At 37.8% G+C, this 20,382-nt stretch overlaps 1 protein-coding gene across 3 annotated transcripts in view; it reads left to right on the top strand.

The window, feature by feature from the left end:
- The first annotated feature begins 12,209 nt into the window (after nt 1–12,209).
- Nucleotides 12,210–20,382, top strand: part of LOC310646835 (phosphofurin acidic cluster sorting protein 2-like) — a 290,543-nt gene continuing 282,370 nt past the window's right edge. For all 3 annotated transcript variants that reach the window (XR_014493775.1, XM_083373584.1, XM_083373583.1), the window contains exon 1: nt 12,210–12,459. Coding sequence is in view for 2 of the 3 variants with exons in the window: in XM_083373584.1 (XP_083229710.1) it covers nt 12,254–12,459 (206 nt within the window). In the remaining variant the exon portion in view is untranslated. The remainder of the gene's footprint in view (nt 12,460–20,382) is intronic.

Genomic DNA, 20,382 nt, shown 5'->3' with positions numbered 1-20,382 from the left:
GAGAGAATTCCTGGAAAAGTAGCAAGTCCACTAACTTTGCATGTACCTTTTTGGATTCACAAAGCTCTCTATATTCCCTTGCTTTTCCTAGGATTTAAACTACGAGCTGGCTCCAAATTGTTTGTTTGATACTCTTTTATAGCTGGAAGGTGCCAAACTGAACAGACATGATTGTTTATTGGTATCTCATTACAGAGAATGGACAGGGATTCTCAACTAAAGGAAAATTATCATTTTATTGTTAAATTCTTACAAGACCAGTTTTTACAACAATCTGACCAAAATCACAGCAAGTATGCCTACCTTATAGGAGACATATGCACATAATGTAGAAAACAATTTGATAGTGCACAAAATGAGGGGAAAAACATATATTATAAGCAGTGCCAAGGGAAACTATTCCAAAGGAAAATGAGGTTATCTAATTAATTGGTTGGTTAATTGGTAGGACTCTACATTTGCTGTTTTTAAAAGTAAGGAGTATTGGAAGCATTTTGAAATATTTTTTTATAATCATTGCATTAAAGCATAAAGCATCACTGCAAAAATAAATATATTAAAATAAGTGTCATTTTCTGTGTAATAATTGGATTACAGTATGTGTGGGGTTGAATTTGCCAACAAACTTAAATCTTCAACAACCTTTCTGCCTTTTCAGCAAATTATTGATGTATGATGTACATAGATTCTATAGGTCACAGAATCTGCTCCTTATTTCATGATAATTGCTTGTTGAACAAGTGCCTGAATACTGGCCTCCAAAGCACTGATCAGCTCTCCTCTAATGCAGTTTAGAAATTATTCCTGTTTAAAGTTTGTATGGGCAATTTGCTATAGGTGCAATATTCCTGCAGTAAGCAAGTATCCTTTTATTGAATTACAACTGATAAGGTAGTTTCATATTTTCAAAAGCTTGCTGCAAGCAATTACTATATGGTAGATCATGCTAGATTTCAGAATGAAAGAACTACCTCTACATTCCACGTCAACTACAGAATCACTGCATGCATAGAAACATTAGCTTAGCAAAGTCTGCAGCAGAAAAAGGAGATCAAGATAAAAACAATACAAAACTCACCAACTTATAAAATCTGGGGGATTTCTGACGGAATCAGATTCAGAATAGAGCTGGAAGGGAGCTTTAAGGTCTTCAAATCCAACCCTCTGCTCAAGCAAGAGACCCTATATTATTTCAGACAAGTGACTTTGCAGTCTTTCTTAAAAACCTCCAGTGATGAAGCACCCCTAACGTCTGACAGCAAGCCATTGCACTGGTTAATTGTCCTCACTATTAGGAAATTTCTCCTTAATTCCAGGTTGCTTTTCTCCTTGATTAGTTTCCATCCATTATTTCTTGTCTTGCCTTCTGGTACTTTGAAAAATAAGTTGACCTCATCCTCTTTGTGGCAGGCTCTCAAATACTGGTATACTGCTATCATGTCCCCCCTTGTTCTTCTTTTCTCTAGACTAGCCAAACCCAAATCCTGTAATTGTTCTTCATATGTTTTTGTCTTCAGGCCTTTAATCATCTTAGTTGCTCTTCTTTGCACTTTTTCCAAAGTCTCAACATCTTTTTTTTTTGGAATGTGGTGACCAAAACTGGATGCAGTATTCCAGGTGTGGCCTTACTAAGGCTTTATAAAACAGTACTAATACTTCAAGTGATTTTGATTCTATGCTCTGTTTATACAACCAAGGATTGTATTAGCTTTTTTGGATGCTGCCGCACACTGTTGGCTCATATTTAAATGATCATCCACTAGGACTCCAAGGTCCCTCTCACAGTTACTGTTTTTCACCTAAATCTGTATTTGTACTTTAGGGTTTTTTTTGCCTATATGTAAAACCTTGCTTTTCTCCACATTAAATTTCATTTTTTGGATAGGGCCCATTGTTCAAATCTGTCAAAATCTTTTTGGGTCCTGAGCTTGTCTTCTGGGGTGTTAGCTATTCCTGCCAGCTTAGTGTCATTTGCAAATTTGATGAATTCCCCTTCTATTCCCTCATCTAAGTTATTGATGAAGATATTGAAGAGTACTGGGCCTAAGACAGAAACTTGTGGTACCCCACTTCTTACTTCTCTCCGTGTAGATGTAGTACCATTAAGATGACTCATTATGGTTTGTCAGCCAGTTACAAATTCATCTGATGGTCATATTGTCTATCCCACATTTTTCTAGTTTAGCAAGAAGTAGGTTGTGGTCCACTTTGTTGAATGCCGTGCTGAAGGCTAAGTCTACTATGCCCACAGCATTTTGCTGGTTTACTAATGTAGTCACTTTGTCAAAGAATGAAATAAGATTGGTTTGGCATGATCTATTTTTAACAAACCCATGCTGGCTTTTAGTTATAATTTTATTTGTTTCTAGATATTCACAGATCTGGTTTTTTTATTATCTTTTCCAGTATCTTCCCAGGTATTGATGTTAGGCTGATTGGTCTGTAGTTGTCTAGGTCTTTTTTTCTCTTTCTTTTTTGAAGATTGGAACCACATCAGCTCTTTTCCAATCCTCAGGTAATTTCTTGGTGTTCCAGGATTTTTGAAAAATATGGTACAATGGTTCTGAGATAACATCTGCCAGTTCCTTCAGAACTCTGGAATGTAATTCATCAGGTCCCATGACTTATATTTGTCAAGATCAGATAGGTGTTCTCTAACCATTTTCTTGCTTATTGTAATTTTTATTTCTAGTCTGTCTTTTACAGTTATGTTTTTGGTAGGTTGGGCTATAGTTTCTTTTTGCATGAAGACTGATGCAAAAAATGGTTTAAGCAGTTCTGATTTCTGTCTGCTGCCTGTTACTTGCTTGCCATCTTCTTTCTTAAGTGGACCTACTTTTTCCTTAACTTTTTTCTTGTGTTGCAAGTCTCTGTTCATTCTGAGCCTTTGCTTTCCTGACTTCATTTTTGCAGATTCAGGCTATCTGCTGATACTTTGCCTTAGTTATGTGTCCCTCTTTCCATTTTTTGTACTTGTCCTTTTTGTCTTTCTGTTTATCAGAGAGAACTTTGTGCAACCATGCTGGTTTCTTCTTGGATTGTTGTTCTTGTTTTTCTTTTTTAATGATATTGTGCTGGACTGGGCTTTTATGATCATATTTTTCAAAGTTGCCCACGCTTCTTGAATTGTTTTCCCTTTTAGGATTTTCATCCATGGAATTTTTCTTAGACTCTCTCTGAGTTTCTTAAAATCAGTTCTTTTGAAGTTTAAGACACTGGCTGGATTATGTTATATTGCTTATGTTTGCGTTATAATGAATTCCAATATGACATGGTCACTCAAAGTTCTGGCAACTTCAATTTCCTCTATCACTTCTCTATTAGTAAGAATTAGGTCCAGCATAGCTTTTCCTCTAGTTCCCTCTTCTAATGTTTGGATGACAAAGTTGTCAGCTAGGTTGATTAGGAATCTGTTTGATCTCCCATTTGCTTCAGAGTTTGTCTCCCAGTTGATATCAGAGTAGTTAAACACTCCAATTACTATTGTGATATGTTTCCTAGATACATTTGTTAATTGTTTAGCAATGTCATTCTTTTTTCCTTTTATATTGATCTATATGGATTCTAGGTTTTCATTCTTGGTTTTGTGGATTTCTGTAGAGATGTAGTTATCTTTTATATATAATGCAACTCCACTTCCTCTTTTGTTAAGTCTCTGCCTTTTGAATAGTTTGTATCTTTCCATTAGTACATTCCAGTCATGAGTTTCATCCCACCATGTTTCACTATTGGCAACAACTGTATATCCTATTTACCTTCATGTACTAGTACTTCAGGTTCACCTTGTTTGTTCCCTAAACTTTGAGCATTTGTGTATAGGCATTGGAGTCTTTTATGTGTCTTGGGCACATTTCTTATATCTCCTACTTTGTATTTGGGTTTTCCATCCTTTCCATCACTCTCTACTTAATCATGTTTTTCCTTTTTTTCTTCTACTTTTTATTTACTCCCTACCTCCCTATATGATTGGTTATCTAGTGGTTTTTGCTTGGAATCAAGTTCTAAAGGTCTTGAAGATTGCTCCCCTCCTCAATTTTAGTTTAAAGCCCTTTTCATAAGATGAGCCAGTTGTTTTCCAAATATATTTTTCCAGTTCTTGTGAGGTTCACTCCCATCCCTTGCCAGTAGCCCTTCATATAGGTAATGCAGGCCATGGTCTAGGAAACCTTTTTCTCTTGACGACACCAGTTTTTAAGTCAGTAGTTCATTTCTAAAATCCTTTGCTCCCTCATTGGATGTTGGCCTTTTGTTAGAAGTATAGATGAAAACACTACCTGAGCTCCTAATTCTTTATCTTTCTTCCCTAGCTGTTCATAATCTCTTGTTATTGTTTTTAGATTCATTGTTGTATCATTGGTCCCCACGTGTAGGAGAAGAAAGGAACAGTAATCCATGTGATTCATTATTTTAGTAAGGTTCTCAGTTACATCTTTGATTTTTGTTCCAGAGAACACAACATAACTCCCTAGATTGACTGTTCAGTCTGCAGACTATAGTTGTTTTGAGGGAGTTTCTGGCTGCTATTACTGATGATCTCATTGAGGTGTTAATGTCACTGCAGAATGTTGAGGCAAGATGCTAGTTGTTTTTGATTCCTATGGACTATATAGATTTTCTATACAAAAATCTATCCCTAATCTTTCTTTCAAGTCTCCTAATGGTGCACTTATCATCATTGTAACTGAATCCACCCACCTTGCTGCTGGTTTTCCTTCTCTTCTCTTTTGAGGCAAGATGCCATCACATCTAATTGTCACCAGTACTCCCTGCTACATTTTAAGAATTAATAAGGTATCTACTTCTAAAAATGCCTCTCCAGGAACCAAAGGTTTTTGGCTGATACAAGTATCCCCTTTTGAGCATGGGAGCAAATAAATAGTAAAAGATACTTTGCTTTAACTTCATGTATTGAGTTTAACAGTGGCAAATTCATTAAAAGTAGCAAGGCTCTTTTAAAAGAGGTGATATATATATATATATATATATATATATATATATATATATATATATATATATATATATATAATTTGTTTAAATTACTAACAAAGAATTTAGGGAGGCTGAAATGCATTTCGGACTCATTAGTCCTCATCAGTCAGTCATACCCTTCTGAGATTCGAACCTGGGCTGCTTTGCACGTTAGGCAGTGTTTTTACTTCTTGAGCCACAGGTTCTGTCTCGCTAAAGAAGTAAAAACACTGCCTAACGTGCAAAGCAGCCCAGGTTCGAATCTCAGAAGGGTATGACTGACTGATGAGGACTGTTGTTGTTGTTAGTTGCGAAGTCGTGTCCGACCCATCGCGACCCTATGGACAATGTTCCTCCAGGCTTTCCTGTCCTCTACCATCTTCTGGAGTCCATTTAAACTCATGCCTACTGCTTCAGTGACTCCATCCAGCCACCTCATTCTCTGTCGTCCCCTTCTTCTATTGCCCTCAATCTTTCCCAGCATTAGGCTCTTCTCCAGTGAGTCCTTCCTCCTCATTAGGTGGCCAAAGTATTTGAGTTTTAGCTTCAGGATCTGGCCTTCTAAAGAGCAGTCAGGGTTGATCTCCTCTAGGACTGACCGGTTTGATCGCCTTGCAGTCCAAGGGACTCGCAGGAGTCTTCTCCAGCACCAGAGTTCAAAGGCCTCAATTCTTTTGCGCTCAGCCTTTCTTATGGTCCAACTTTCACTGCCATACATTGCAACTGGGAAGACCATAGCCTTGACTATACGCACTTTTGTTGACAGGGTGATGTCTCTGCTTTTTAGTGTGCTGTCTAGATTTGCCATGGCTTTCCTCCCGAGGAGCAAGCGTCTTTTAATTTCTTGACTACAGTCCCCATCTGCAGTGATCTTGGAGCCCAGGAAAATAAAATCTGTCACTACCTCCATTTCTTCCCCATCTATTTGCCAGGAATTGAGAGGGCCGGATGCCATGATCTTGGTTTTCTTAATGTTTAGTTTCAACCCAACTTTTGCACTCTCCATCTTCACTCGCAACAAGAGACTCTTCAGTTCCTCTTCACTTTCTGCCATTAGAGTGGTATCATCTGCATATCTTAGGTTGTTGATATTTCTTCCGGCAATCTTAATTCCAACTTTTGATTCATCTAGCCCTGCCTTTCTCATGATGTGTTCTGCATATAAGTTAAATAGGCAAGGCGACAGTATACAGCCTTGCCGGACTCCTTTCCCAATTTGGAACCAATCAGTGGTTCCGTGTCCAGTTCTCACTGTTGCTTCTTGGCCCGCATATAGGTTTCTCAAGAGACAAATAAGATGTTCTGGTACTCCCATCTCTTTAAGAACTTGCCACAGTTTGTTATGATCCACACAATCAAAGGCTTTAGCATAGTCAATGAAGCAGAAGTAGATGTTTTTCTGGAACTCTCTAGCTTTCTCCATGATCCAGCGTATGTTGGCTATTTGATCTCTAGTTCCTCTGCCTCTTCGAAATCCTGCCTGTACTTCTGGTAGTTCTGGTAGATGAGGACTAATGAGTCCGAAATGCATTTCAGCCTCCCTAAATTCTTTGTTAGTAATTTAAACAAATATATGAACTGTCCGGTGTGACTACAGCCTGTTCGATGGCCTTTGAGATAAGGCTGAAAACAGGAAATAAAGATTTGCCCCATGTTTGGGGCCTAGCAAGGTATTCTAAGAGTTAACATATGACATATATATATATATATATATATATATATATATATATATATATATGTATATATATGTATATATATGTATGTATGTATGTATGTATGTATGTATATGTAGATCTTTGGTCATTCGGGTTTTTCCCCGCATAGAATTGGAGGTATCAGGGCAACGTTTCGACGAAATCTCATCCGTCATCCTCAGGCTTCAGCTTCGTTCTTCTGGGAGAAGTGTATGTATATATACATACACTTAGCAAAATGTACCAAAAATAAAGCTAGAAGAAAGGCATACATAATAGTGCTGCATATTTTTGCCTGAATCTTCCACTTAAAAGGTGTAGTGTAATACTTAAAAATGAGGAAAAAATCAGTTTATATCAAAGACTCTACTTCTGTGTTTTTGATAATTCTTCCCATATGTTTTGTTCTAATTATCACTTTGTTTTCCCAGCAGTCCAAATAATTATTTTTAGTTTAGCATCCTTTTTTTCATTCTGCAGCAAACTTTTTTAAAAAACATATTGGCATTTGATGATATGTATTTATACATTACTGGAGTAAAACAGTTTTCAGAAGTGTGACTAATGATGGTATTTACAGTAGTCAGAATCTGTACAATTTTTAGCAGCCAATGAGTAATACTTTGGATATTGATTAACCTGGATATTGATTAAAAGATGGCTTTGAAATTTATTAGTAAATCAGAAAGCAGAAACCTTTTTGGGGGTGGGGGTTAATGGAAAAAGACTTGGGGAAAAAATTGTAACTTTGATCCTATATATGTTGACGGCAGCAAGACTACTGTATGCACAAAAATGGAAGGATATTTCGATCCCCACTATGGATGAATGGCTACAGAATCTGATGGAGTTGGCAGAATTGACTGTTTTGATTAAAGAAAAGAATACAAGTACCTTCGTTTCTATATGGAGACAGCTTCTGGACTTTGTGCTTGAGGTGGAAAAGAATGAAACTTTGATTTTGGATTTCACTGATTAGATTGATTTGTTATTACAGAAATGGCTTGTTTTTACTATTGTGAAAAAGTAAAAAGTTGAGGCTCGAAGTTAATGCTTTATTTTGCTGCACTAGGGGAAGTCAGAAGTCAATCTCTTTTTTTTCTTTTCCCTCCCTTTCCCTCCCTTTCTTCTCCCTTTTTCCTCCCCACTGTGTCCTACTATTACCTTTGTATTTTGTATTTTACTTTACATCTTAATAAAATGTTAAATAAAATAAAATAAAGCCAACCAAGAAAAAAGATTTATTAGTTAAAGTTTTAAAGTTCTTTTGCTAGATCTTTTTTGTTAAGCATCTCAATAAGTAATATCCACTACATTTCTGATATGCGTTGTAATGTACAGTGAAATACATATGCACACATATTGTGCTGTGTTGTACAGAACCACTTCCTTTTCATTAGATGACTGTGTTAAAAAGGTAAAGGTTCCCCCGCACATGCGTGCTAGTTGTTTCCGACTCTAGGGGCCGGTGCTCATCTCCGTTTCAAAGCCGAAGAGCCAGCGTTTGTCTGAGGACGTCTCCGTGGTCATGTGGCCAGCACGACTAGACGCCAAAGGCGCACGGAACGTTGTTACCTTCCCACCGTAGTGGTCCCTATTTTTCTGCTTGCATTTTTACGTGCTTTCGAACTGCTAGGTTGGCAGAAGCTGGGACGAGTAACAGGCGCTCACTCTGTTACGCGGCACTCGGGATTCGACCCACCAAACTGCCGACCTTCTGATCGACAAGCTCAGCGTCCTAACCCACTGAGCCACCGCGTCCCTTAGATGACTGTGTTAGCATACTGTATTTGATGAGCATGTACCCATGGCTATCTTTATCCAGGTATCTCAATGTTTGTGGCATTGTGGAACTCACTGAACCATAAAACATAAAATTATTTCATGTGGATTGAATTTCATAGAATATGCCAGGTTAAAAGTGTGGCTGACTAGTTTGTGGTTCAGCAGGGCACGCACACACAATATAAGGGGATTAAAAATTGACTGGTGGATATTGACTGAACTACTGGGCCTTGAAGATTAGGGGTTTTATTTTCATCACATGCATGTTTTGCAGGTTGGGATGCAGGAAAGAACCATGGTCATACATGTTTTTCTCCAAATCCACTGCTTGGGAAGCAAAGATACAGTGCCAGATGATGGATAATTCAGATTGAATGGAAGAGCTGAACAACTTTGGATGTACTAATATTGTTTGTTATTATTCCTATGCCTTCAAATCAGTCTCGACTCCTAGCAATAACATGACAACGCTATACTACAACAACAACATTTGGCAACGTTTGCAGGATTAATTTGTTATTGTTTCTTCCTAGGCTGAAAGAGTGTGATTTGCTGAAAGTCATCCAGCTGGTTTTGTGTCTCCAGTCTCCTGGTTTCTAGGGCAATATTTTTAATAACTACACCAAATTGACTAATAATGGAGATAGATCATGCAGCTAGTTCAAACCCTTTAGGACCACTAGTAGCTGAGGTTGCAATGCAAGGGTAAAAAAGTCCAAAAATGCAGAGCCTCATGGGGAACATGGAATATAAGAAACATGAACATGGAAAAACTCAGTGTAGCTAAAGATGAATCAACTACATATTAACAGCTCAGGCACCACTGAAATGAAAGGGAATTAATTTGATACTTTCAATCAGAAGAACATACTATTTGCTACTCAGAACATGAAAAAAGAATGTTATTTTCATAGACAGAAAGAATATAGCAAAAGTACTTGGCTATAATGTAGTCGGTGATCAAATAACATCTATTAGACTTTTTGATATAATATGGAGAAAAACTCTAACAGGCTTTCAGGATTATTGTCAGACCTTTAAAGTAGTCAGGGTCAAGCATGGCAGGGATTCCTTCACATATAGTGAAATTCTCTAAAATATGGATATCAACATCCAAGATACCTTAGAAAATAATCCCTACTTACAAGAACCTTTAATATTAGTATATGAAAGCACTCCAGCTATTACCATGTTTGAGGCTAAAGAGATTGATGGACTATCTATACTATACCAAATCTATACTGGACTATCTATTTTCTATTATCTATTTTATCTATCTATTTTCTATTATCTATTCTATAGAAATATGGCAAGCAACAGAAGAAGAATCAGTGAAGTTTCTTTCTAACTATATACTATACCATCAAAGGAGAATAATACACAAGAGCCAATAGACTGGAAGAGGTCAATTTACATACCGAAGAAAGAAGACTTAACACAATATTCCTAATTTCATGCACTAATAAAATAATGCTTAGGCTCATCCAACCATGACCAGAGCCCTATAAGTCAATATGTGGTTCACTGATTAGAGAAAGGCTTTCAGTTATGTCAACCATGTGAAGCTATGGGATATCCTTAGAAAGACGGGAATCCTGGAACATCTCACAGTCCTCATATAAAACTTAATCATGAAGCAACAGTCCAGACAGAATGTTTTACAGATGGAACATAAATAAAAAATAGATAAATTATATCATAAAAATAGTGGAAATATTGAGATACAGAAGGAACATTTTATCAAACATGCTGGTCAATCAAAAACCTCCAAACCCTTGAAAGAAAAAAAATATTAAAAAAATAATGTTTAAATAAAATCCTTGATTTCTACTAGGAATTGTTCCTACAAGAAGAAATCAATAAGAACATTTTTAAAAGATATATACTGATGGTGATGAGGAAAAAATTGGTGCAATATTTTGCTGGCAATATCAATATCTGACAATATTAGACTAGGAAACCACACTTGGGGTACATGTAGCAACAGCAAAATTAATTATGCATTCAGAACATAAACTAGACTAAATTTAAACAAGAATAACTCCCTTATGCATATCATATGTCACATAACAATCCTAACTAGGTTATTGGGTATGTAGTTTTTAATTGACCACAATTAGCAAAAGTTTCAATGTTTATGAAATTATTGAAACAATCACCAGTTTGCTACAATAGGATATTTAAAATTGCATGGTATGCCAATATTGTTTACTGATTATTCCCTTTTTATTTTTTTTTATTTTTCTTTCTTTTTTTAAACCCACCCCACATTTTTTTTCTATTGCATGATTACATGCATGTAGTGCAAATAGTGGGAATATCAATATTAAACTTTAATATAATATAATATAATATATTAATATAATACAGTTTTATGGAAATTTCAAGTTCTTTCCTCAGATAACATAATGATCTTAGTTCTAGTCATTTAATTAATTAATTTATGATACTTGTAAATCTTTTGTTTCTTTACTTTTTATTTAATTATTTTCTTTATGCATAATGTCTCCTTTTTATTTACCTATTTATTCTGGTCCTTTAAATAGTTTAATAAATATATTATAACCAAAAAACCCCACAATAATACTGGGGAAGATGGAAGGAATAAGAAAAAAAGAGAATGCCTAACAGCAAGATGGATGGATTCAGTTACATGAGCGATGGGTGCAGGGCTAGAAGACCTGGAAGACCATGTTGGAACAGACTGTGTAGAAGAAAATCTATGTAGTCACTAAGAATTAAGACCTACTTGATGGCAGTTAACAAAAATACCATTTAAAGATAAAAATATATATATGACCAGCTATCCACACTTATACTGGAAATAAACCTGGGTTTAGCTTACTGTGCATAGGAATGCTTAAACGAAGCTTTTCTCTATACTGGTGGTAGAGTTAAGGGATCTGGGCAATAAAAAACTGGATGACCAGAAGATGGTAGCAAAAGAGAGAGATTTTTGCAGCCCACAGTCAGCATTCTGGGAGTTGAAATCCTCCCATCTTAAGGCAGCTGAGGTTGAGACACAGTGCTTGGATAACCTTCACTGGTACTGGGCCTGCTTTCATTTACCCATTCCCTGGCATTCCCGGAAAGTGTAGAGACCTGCTAAACTACAGAGCCCTAGATTTTATCTGCAGGACCAGCTCCATGTGCTCCGTTGGATACGTGCGGGGTGTGCATGTTTGTCAGCCATTTCTTTAACATTGGGGGATTTTCCTTCACATCTTTGGAGATATGAGCAAATTTTGGTCCAGCCGCAGCTCAATAGCCCTTCCCCTGTACAATTTGTGATCAAGGTTGTTCTGGCCATAGTACCATATTACTTCAGCGTTTGTTTATTGGAAAAAATCCCACAAGCCACAACAATACTATTTTTTTAAAAAAAAAAAATCTAGACAACACAGTCACAACAGAGACAGAAACATGAAGAATGCTTTTATTAGGAGTCTCTTTCTTTATTGGGTAAACTACTTGTCACTCAAGTTCTTTCCAATCCTTAAAGTCTGTTTCCCCTCCGTATTTAAACTCTTCTTTCCCAAGGCCACGCCTCGTCAAGCCTTCCCCTTTTCAAAGCCTGCCCCTCGTGCCAGAATTGGCTGACGCTGTGGAAACAGTTTCTCCCCTCCACGCTGGTTGGTCTACCGGCACGGCAAGGTTGGCCTCCGTCATTCTCGATTGGCTGCCTCGTTGGAGGCTCCGCCCCGTTCGCGCTGTGAGGGAGGGGATCGGGGCTGGGCCGAGGGTCCCGGCCGCCCACCTACCTTCCCTCCCACCGCACCCAGTTTAGGTTCCAGGGTAGCGGCGCGATGGCGGCGGCGGCGGCGGCGGCGACGACAGCGGGCTCGCTGGGGTCCGGGTCAGGCCCCGGGGGGGCGGCCAGTAATGCTTTCCCCCCGATGAGCACTTGCGCGGCGGCATCGGGGGTCTCTGGGGGGCTCGGGCCGGTCCCGGTGCCCATGAACCTCTTCGCCACCTGGGAAATCGATCGCTCAGCGCCCAGCTGCGTGCCCAGGTAAGATGGGCGGGATCCGGCGGGGGGTCCTCGCTTCATGATGAAAGGGTGTAGAGTGCGGGGTCCGGAAAGGGGACGGATGCAGAGGAGAACCCGGGCCGTGGAGGGCTTCACGGGGGGATGACCATGCTACGGAGGCGTGGCGCGGTGCGGCGCTGACATAACGGGGTGCTGGAAAGCGGGTGGAGGGAAATGGGGAGAGCATCGTCTTGGATCTCCGTGGGATAGGTGGGAAGCCTCGATGCAGATGTGGATCGGGTGGGGTGGATTTTAGATGTGAACTCCGGGGGCCCACCTCCGGGGCTTTCTCTTTAAAACACACACACACACACACACACACACACAGACACACAGACACACACAGATACACACTCAAACCCATGCATCGCTGGAAAAAGAACATGCGTGTTGTACCTGCCCAATGGAACGCTGAAGCTTCATTCTGATTTTTTGAGGTTCTTCAGGAAGTTTGGGTATGGATGGGTTTCTGTCTAGGAAGACAGCACCCGGGTTTGTTACCGCCTTCTCTAGAGCTTAGCATCTTTTATACATGCTAGACTCCTCCATCTATAGATAATGGGAAGTGCAGTATAACATACCTGGGAAGAACACCATGTGGGAACTCTAGGTGGGAAGTGAATAGTTTGGGTATTTTTAATCGGTTGTTTTGTCTTGAAGAGAGTTCATGGATTCCTGCCTTGGATTCCAATGAATGTGAGAGAATCCTGACTCTAAATAGACTGAGTGGTGATATTTGACCCAAAATTATTCCAAAGACAAAACAACAGTGTGGCTGAGCAGTTGGGCTTTGTGATAGTCCATTGGATGTTGGCTTATAATTCTCAACTCTTTTTCAGAGCAGTTGTCCAAAAAAGCTGGTAGCAGATAGGGTTAAGGGTTAGTTAGGTTATAAAAACCTTCACTTGAATAGAGAGGCATTTTGAAAATTTCTTTTATATTCAGTATTAACCTTTAATTCCATTCCATTGTTTCCTTATGATTCCCTAATAATCCACTGCTTTAAATTGACTTTTTCTAACTTTTATGCAAGACTACAGTATTAGATATTCTTGTCCAAGAAACACATGCTGCTAATAAACATCAATGTAACTTATGTAGAGTGGGGGGAGATGATATCACTGATGATATTGGTGACTTACCTCCCACCTCCTTGTGCCTCCTTATTGATATGAAGAAAGCCCTGATGTCAATAAAGTTGGCTGCTCACAAGAGAAAATATTTTCATAAATGTTAATTGATTATTCAGTTTGCCAGAAAGAGAAAACATGACATCTATATGTTGGCTTTTTCCAAAGTGGTTTCTGCAGAATGAGGTTTTCCTGAGCATGTTTTAAGGTAAAACACTTTAGACACACCTAAGCCTGCATTAGGGAACAAGGTTGCTTGGCCATTTGCTTGAGAGACAATAACTGTTGTGACTGTTCTAAGATCATCATTCGGATGATTAGCATTATTTGATGATATTAAAGCATACCTACAAGTCTGCTTGAGCTATCCAAAGCTGTACTATATTTGTTGTAAGAGGGTCACAAACTGGATAGAGGAAGCAGCCTGTATACATCTGTTAGAAATGTGGAATCCCTTGTTTCTCTTGGATTGGTATATATAAGTTGGCTATCTTTAATGATACACAGAATAATTTTTTCTTCTTCCATATTGTTTGGTATTAACTAGAAACCTTTTTGGAGGAAACAAGTGACAAAGAATGTTTTGTATGATAATAACAAACTAATTTGCTGAGATGGAGATGGGTGGGAAAGGACCAAGTGGGTAAACAAGTGCTCATGTAAATGCAAAAGAGGGTAGGCTACTAAGGCAAGCTGCTGCTGAAAGGGTTTGTGTATCCATGGGCTCTGTGTCATTCCATGGCAACTGATGGCAACTGTCTCTAAGCAAAAAAAAAATCATGACTTGGAATCCTGCTTGTAATAGCCAAATGAATTGTTATACCCTTGACTTGCTTTTCAGCCAGTGTGTCCTGTTCTGCAGTTTTCTTTTTTTACAAAGGAAATAGATACTTTTTCTTTTTTTATTAATATGTTGTTTGCTATGTTACTGTCTTTGTTAAGAGAATTAGAGTCATGAAAAGTAGAAACCCCCCCCCCAAGAAGATAACCGTGTAAAGCTTAGTTATTCAACACTGTTACAGTTTCTTTAAACTTCTCAAGCTTCTGGGAAGGATGTGAGGGCCTTCATGTAGATCAGACATGTCAAACTCGTGGCGTCACATGATGTCGCGCAACGTATCGGCACAGTTTTGCCATTGCTGGCAATGGGGTGGGTGTGGCTTCCGGATGACGCAACTGGGCCGTGGGCTGGGAGTTTGACACCCCTGATGTAGATTAATTTAATACAGTTTTGGACAGGCAATTTATTTACATGAATGTACTTTAATTTAACACAGTTTTGGACAGGCAATTTGTTTATATGAATGTACTTTATAAATATTTGAATGTTATTTGATCTTGATGTTTATAATTTATGCTTTCATTAAGGGACCTGGAGATTATGTGCTTGAACTGCATTGTTGTAGTTTCAGTGAGTGGTCTATGCTTGGTGAAATGGCTGTCCCCATTTCTACATTAGTTGGCCTGTTTGGCAGATAAACACGTGTCACAACATAAATCTGTATGTTTATTGTCTTGCCCCATTTTTTTGTGGGGGGGACTATAGGAGACTTCCCTAAACTGGTATCCTCCAAATATATCCGGATCACAGGAAACCTAGATATTAGCAGAGAGGGAAGGCAAGCCTGAGAACTGGGTCTGCTTTTGCAGAAGATTGAAGACATTGTTTACCACTAAGCTGATGAATAAGCAGCTGACCTCTTACAATGTGTCCTCTTTCTTGTTGTTTTTGAAAGATACAATGATAAGTTGCTTGGAATTGTACATGGGAATAGATTCCTTTTTATTGTGGTTGATAAATGAGTCTTTTCTTGTTTTGTTGAGCCTTTCTGTCCAATCTTTTGTGATCAAATTATATTAGTTTGTTTTGTTTTATCAGGTGCTATTTCAGTGCTTAAATTAACACAAACTGTGATGTTTGAAATACCCATATATTGGAGCACTTCAGGTTGCTTAGAAACAGGAGAGAAAGAAGATCAAGAAAGAGTAGGGAGTGTCATTTTTTTTCCAGAGAAGGCAGTATTTCCTGCAGTCCAAGTCAAAGCCAATATTAAGTGGCCTGTTGAGATGATCCAAACACCATGGAGGAAGACATCTTTATCCATCCTTGCATAACATGAAAGCATTTCCTTCCACCTTTTCTTTAGTTTCCCCATTTCCTCCTCTCTAAAACTGCTAAGCTTGTAAGCCGCCCTGAGTCTTCGGAGAAGGGCAGGATATAAATGGAATTTTTTTTTAAAAAAAGCTCAGGATTGGAATCATTGTTTAAACCAGGGGTCTTCAAACTTGGCTCTTTTATGACTCGTGGACTTCAACTCCCAGAATTCCTCAGCCAGCTGGCTGAGGAATTCTGGGAATTGAAGTCCACGAGTCATAAAAGGGCCAAGTTTGAAGACCCCTGGTTTAAACTTTTGCAGACAAATTCAGAAGAGGAAAGAGTTATATTGAGAATGAAAATGGAGAGAATACAGATGTAGCCAGAAATCCTCTTTATATTGTGGGATGCATAAGTATGTAGACCAGGGGTGTCAAACTCGCAATGTCACGTGATGTGTATCCCGACTTTTTCCATTGCCGGCAATGGGGTGTGCGCGTTTTTGCCATGACGCATCTGGCCTGCAGGTCGGCAGTTTGACACCCCTGATGTGGGCTAATAAAAATTTGGGAACATGAAGTAAGAGAACTTTTGGGGAAGGATCTATCGTTTTGAGGTTGTCCACAAAGTATGTGACACTATTAATCCAGACTGGCATTATATAGTGCTGTAATTTCCCAGAGTCTTGCTATTCAATCCTTCATCTGAACAGTTTAGAGACTCTCCTTTTATTAAACATGGGCATTTTCTTGTTGCTATGGAATGATGCAGAATTATGGATGGATGGAGCTGGTTATTTGTGATCTATGTGAGCTTTTTATGTCTTCTTTTGTTAGCCCTGTTCCTGTATTAATCTGTGTTTTTTTTTAAAAAAAACTTCTGACAGTTCAAAGACATAAAGCTGAGAACTACAACACATCATTTGGAGAAATGTTGAATTGTTAGGATAATTGTGTTCTATGCATAGTTAGGAATGTGTGGGTTACGTTAATATGCTTTCAAAATGAGGACCTAATTAAATTCAATTTTTCATCTGTAGCTCATATGATACATAGCTGCTCAAAAAGATCATTGGGTGTAAAATAATATTTAATCACTATTACTAGCGAAGGTTCCAAAATATTACGCTAAAGTTTTTTTATAGATAGATGAGCAAGTGCTGAAATTCCAAACTATTTTTTAGCTTAATAAAGAAAGCAATATATATTGTTTGTAGGGATGAGAATAAGTTTGTTCAGCTTTCACTTTAACATAAAAGTTATCCAATCTGTATATCTCCAACCAATGTGTAAGCTATAGCACAATTATCCTTCACTTTTTAGCATATTTCTGCATTTCATGGTACACTTTTCCAGGATAAAAAGTGCAGCAAATCCTCATGGTAAAAGTACCACACATTTGCAAAAGCTATATAAAAATATAATTATTAACAGATATTAGAAAAATTGCATGGGGAAATACTTTATATTATCGTAAATGTGTAAAAACTACAATTTTGTGACCACCAAAGCTAAGGTAATGTTTGAAAAGCATGACTTAATGAATGAAAAGAAAGAAAAGGGATATGTTCTGAGTCTATGAAAATAAGAAAAGGATTAATAGATCTGTGTTCAGATAGTCTGAGTGGAGTTGGTGAATTTATGAAAGGAAGTCAAGATGTATATTTAATTATGAATGAAAAAACTGAAATATATGTTAGAGAGTAAGCATTGATAGATAAATATCTATGAAGATTCTCAGTCATCCAGCTCACAGTTATTTCAAAGGTGCTTTTTCACGAGGCAACTGGACTCTCTTGCTTTCTTGCATTTTGCTTCTCATCCAAGAAGAACTGAATAAGCTTCTTGGATGAGAAGTGATGAGAAGTGCAGCGTCTTCAAAGAAAAACAAGAAAGTCAAGTTGCCTCTTGAAAAAGCACCTTTGGGACATTGATGGATAACCTAAGTTATCTATGCATATGAACCTTGGAAACCAAAAGTGTGTGTTAGCTGCATGTTATGCTAAGGCGAATACTATAATGGAAAAAATAGAGAAGATTCTTTGGGAAAAGCAACCAATATTTTGAGCAAATGGTAGGGGACATGAATAGATGGCTGATAATAAGACAGGAATTGTACAAGGAAAGTGATTGAGCTCTATGAAGACCCAAAAATTGAGAACGAACATTGATGAATATCTGCTTAGAAAAAGGATTCTCTCTTTCAAATATATGGTTTAAACATAGACCTATTAATATGTGCACATGTCAAAGGAATGAATATAAATCCAAATGCATGAATGATTTGATGGTTTAATTATGATAAATTAGAGAATTAGTGAGGAAGCTATACAATATAAAAGCAAGAGTTATTCAGAATGTGAGGCACATTATTTCTTAGTGTCAAGAGTGGATTTTGGGAAAAATGGACATGAAAAAAAGTCAAAAAAATGCCTGGAAAAGGAAAATAATTATGTAGTAGTGTCACAGAGTGTGTTGAGTTATGCTAATTGGAAATATATAAAAGGATGCTTCATGGAGTGATGAAAAAGGCATACAGTTATTGCTGAAGAAAAGATAAAAAAAATAATTGTTGCTTAATATGTGGACAAAACATAGCTTCAAAGAATATAGTCAAAGCAAGGAATAGTTAAGATTAAAACAGGCAGAGAAAACATTAATTTTGATGGAAACAAAAATTGCTTTATGGAAAAAATATTTATTTTGAATGGAAATACTGATTTTGTGGAAACAAAATTGACTGGATAAACAAGGACTCTTGCAGAATGAGTGGAAGCACGAATAAAGATGAATATATAATTTTGGATGAAATTGAAGTGAAGGAATGCTGGAAGGAGTATTGTAGAGATCTGTATTGGAATATTAGTGATATTTCAAAAAGAAGAATTGAAATGAATGCCATGAAGATACTGATTAAAATGCTATGAAAATGGTAATGCTACAGGTGCATGTGGCTTAATTGAATAAATACTAAAACAAGGGTATAGTTTTCCTATAGGGTAGCCATGAAATTTGTTCCATGTGTGAAAACATTGAATCTGTTGAAGTTGAAGAATGCTATTATTATTCCCTGTACAAACTGAAAAGCAGCAATAATGAATGCAATAATTACAGTGGGGTTAGTTTCTTAAGTATGCCTGGGAAGGTGTTCGGCAGGATTCTTGTGGAAAGAGTGTAACAAACGAAATTGGAGAAAACAGTAATTTATTTTTGTTCTTCATATCATTAAGACATCTGTAAGTATAATACATGAGAGTTGGATACATCCAGAGAAATATTAAAGTTAAATGCCATAAGGATGAAATACTTATGTGTCTGTGGTAAAACATGATGTAGTGTTCAGAATGAATGGATGCTGAATTAATGCAAACAGAATGAGAATTGAGAGCGTTATGCTGAATGCACATGATGAAATCCTCAGAATAGACAGGCAGCCATAAATGAAGCAGTGTATGGACATGGTGAAAGAAAAAAAGTACTTTGTCAATACAGAAATGTTGAGGTACAGCGAAAAGTGTATTAAACTAGTTTTAACTATTTTTAAAAAATATTGTGCCTTTGATTTTTTAAAATTAGTATTTCGCCCAGAGTCATTGAGAGCTGAGTGACATACAAGTTTAATTATTATTTATTATTCTTTCTCTGTACTATGCATATTGCTTACCCCAAAAAGGAATGCAATGATACATATTTCAGATTATAGTTCTCATTAGTTTTGATAGAATCTTCTCTTGATTTTCAACACTGAATTGTTTTCTGGTGGCAACAGGTAAGAGAGGTATATCTCCGTCCTGAAGAAGTTTTTTTAAAATAATTATTTTTGTAAAATATGAGCCGCCATGTGATTATAATTGTTTTTCTGATTTTTCTTTGAATCTGGTGCCTTTTTTTTGCTGCTATAACATTCTTGACCTAGATCAGGGGTGTCAAACTCAATTTCATTGAGGGCCGCATCAGCATTGCGATTGCCCTTAGGGGGCCAGGTGGGTATGGCCTGGGTGGGCGTGGCCTACTGGGTGGGCGTGGCTAGAGTGCGTATGGCCTACTGGGTGGGCAGCTCTACATCGTTGGCATCAAGGGTGCCTATGGGGGCCTGGGCAGGAGTGGCACAGATCTGAGGGTCTCTGGCAGAAGGAGGGTCTCTGGGCCAGGGCCAAGGCAGTGGGGGCCGTTCCCTCACTCTTTCCAGGATGGCTTCGCGGGCCACGTGAAACCACTTCGCGGGCCGGATCTGGCCCCCGGGCCTTGTGTTTGACATGTCTGACCTAGATTCAAGTTCAGATAATGTTGCAGATCCTTTGTTTGTAAGCTCTCTTATGATATTTTTAAAAATATAACTCATTCCAAGCTCTGCCTGAGAATAAATCTTGGAGAGCATAAATATTAAGCTCACCTGAACTTCTTAAATATAGAAAGAAGAAAGGCATTTGACCAGAATTTAGCACTGTTTATAGAAAAATAATTCCCATTGCCAAATACTGTTTGGCCCTTATCCGAATGCTTATGTCACTGTTGCCAATTAATGGAGAGAACGTTCAGATGAACTCATTGTAATATTTGATATATTGCAATTTACTGTGTTTTGTTGACTGAGTTCACATGGTGTACTAGACTACAGTGTAGCTTTCATGTTTTTACATGATTGGTCATTAAATAAACTTGCTTTTTAGGGAAGTAATCA

This window comes from Vipera ursinii (genome assembly GCF_947247035.1).
Source record: "Vipera ursinii genome assembly, chromosome: 1".
Taxonomy (NCBI): domain Eukaryota; kingdom Metazoa; phylum Chordata; class Lepidosauria; order Squamata; family Viperidae; genus Vipera; species Vipera ursinii.
This window is presented reverse-complemented; position numbering and strand designations above follow the sequence as displayed.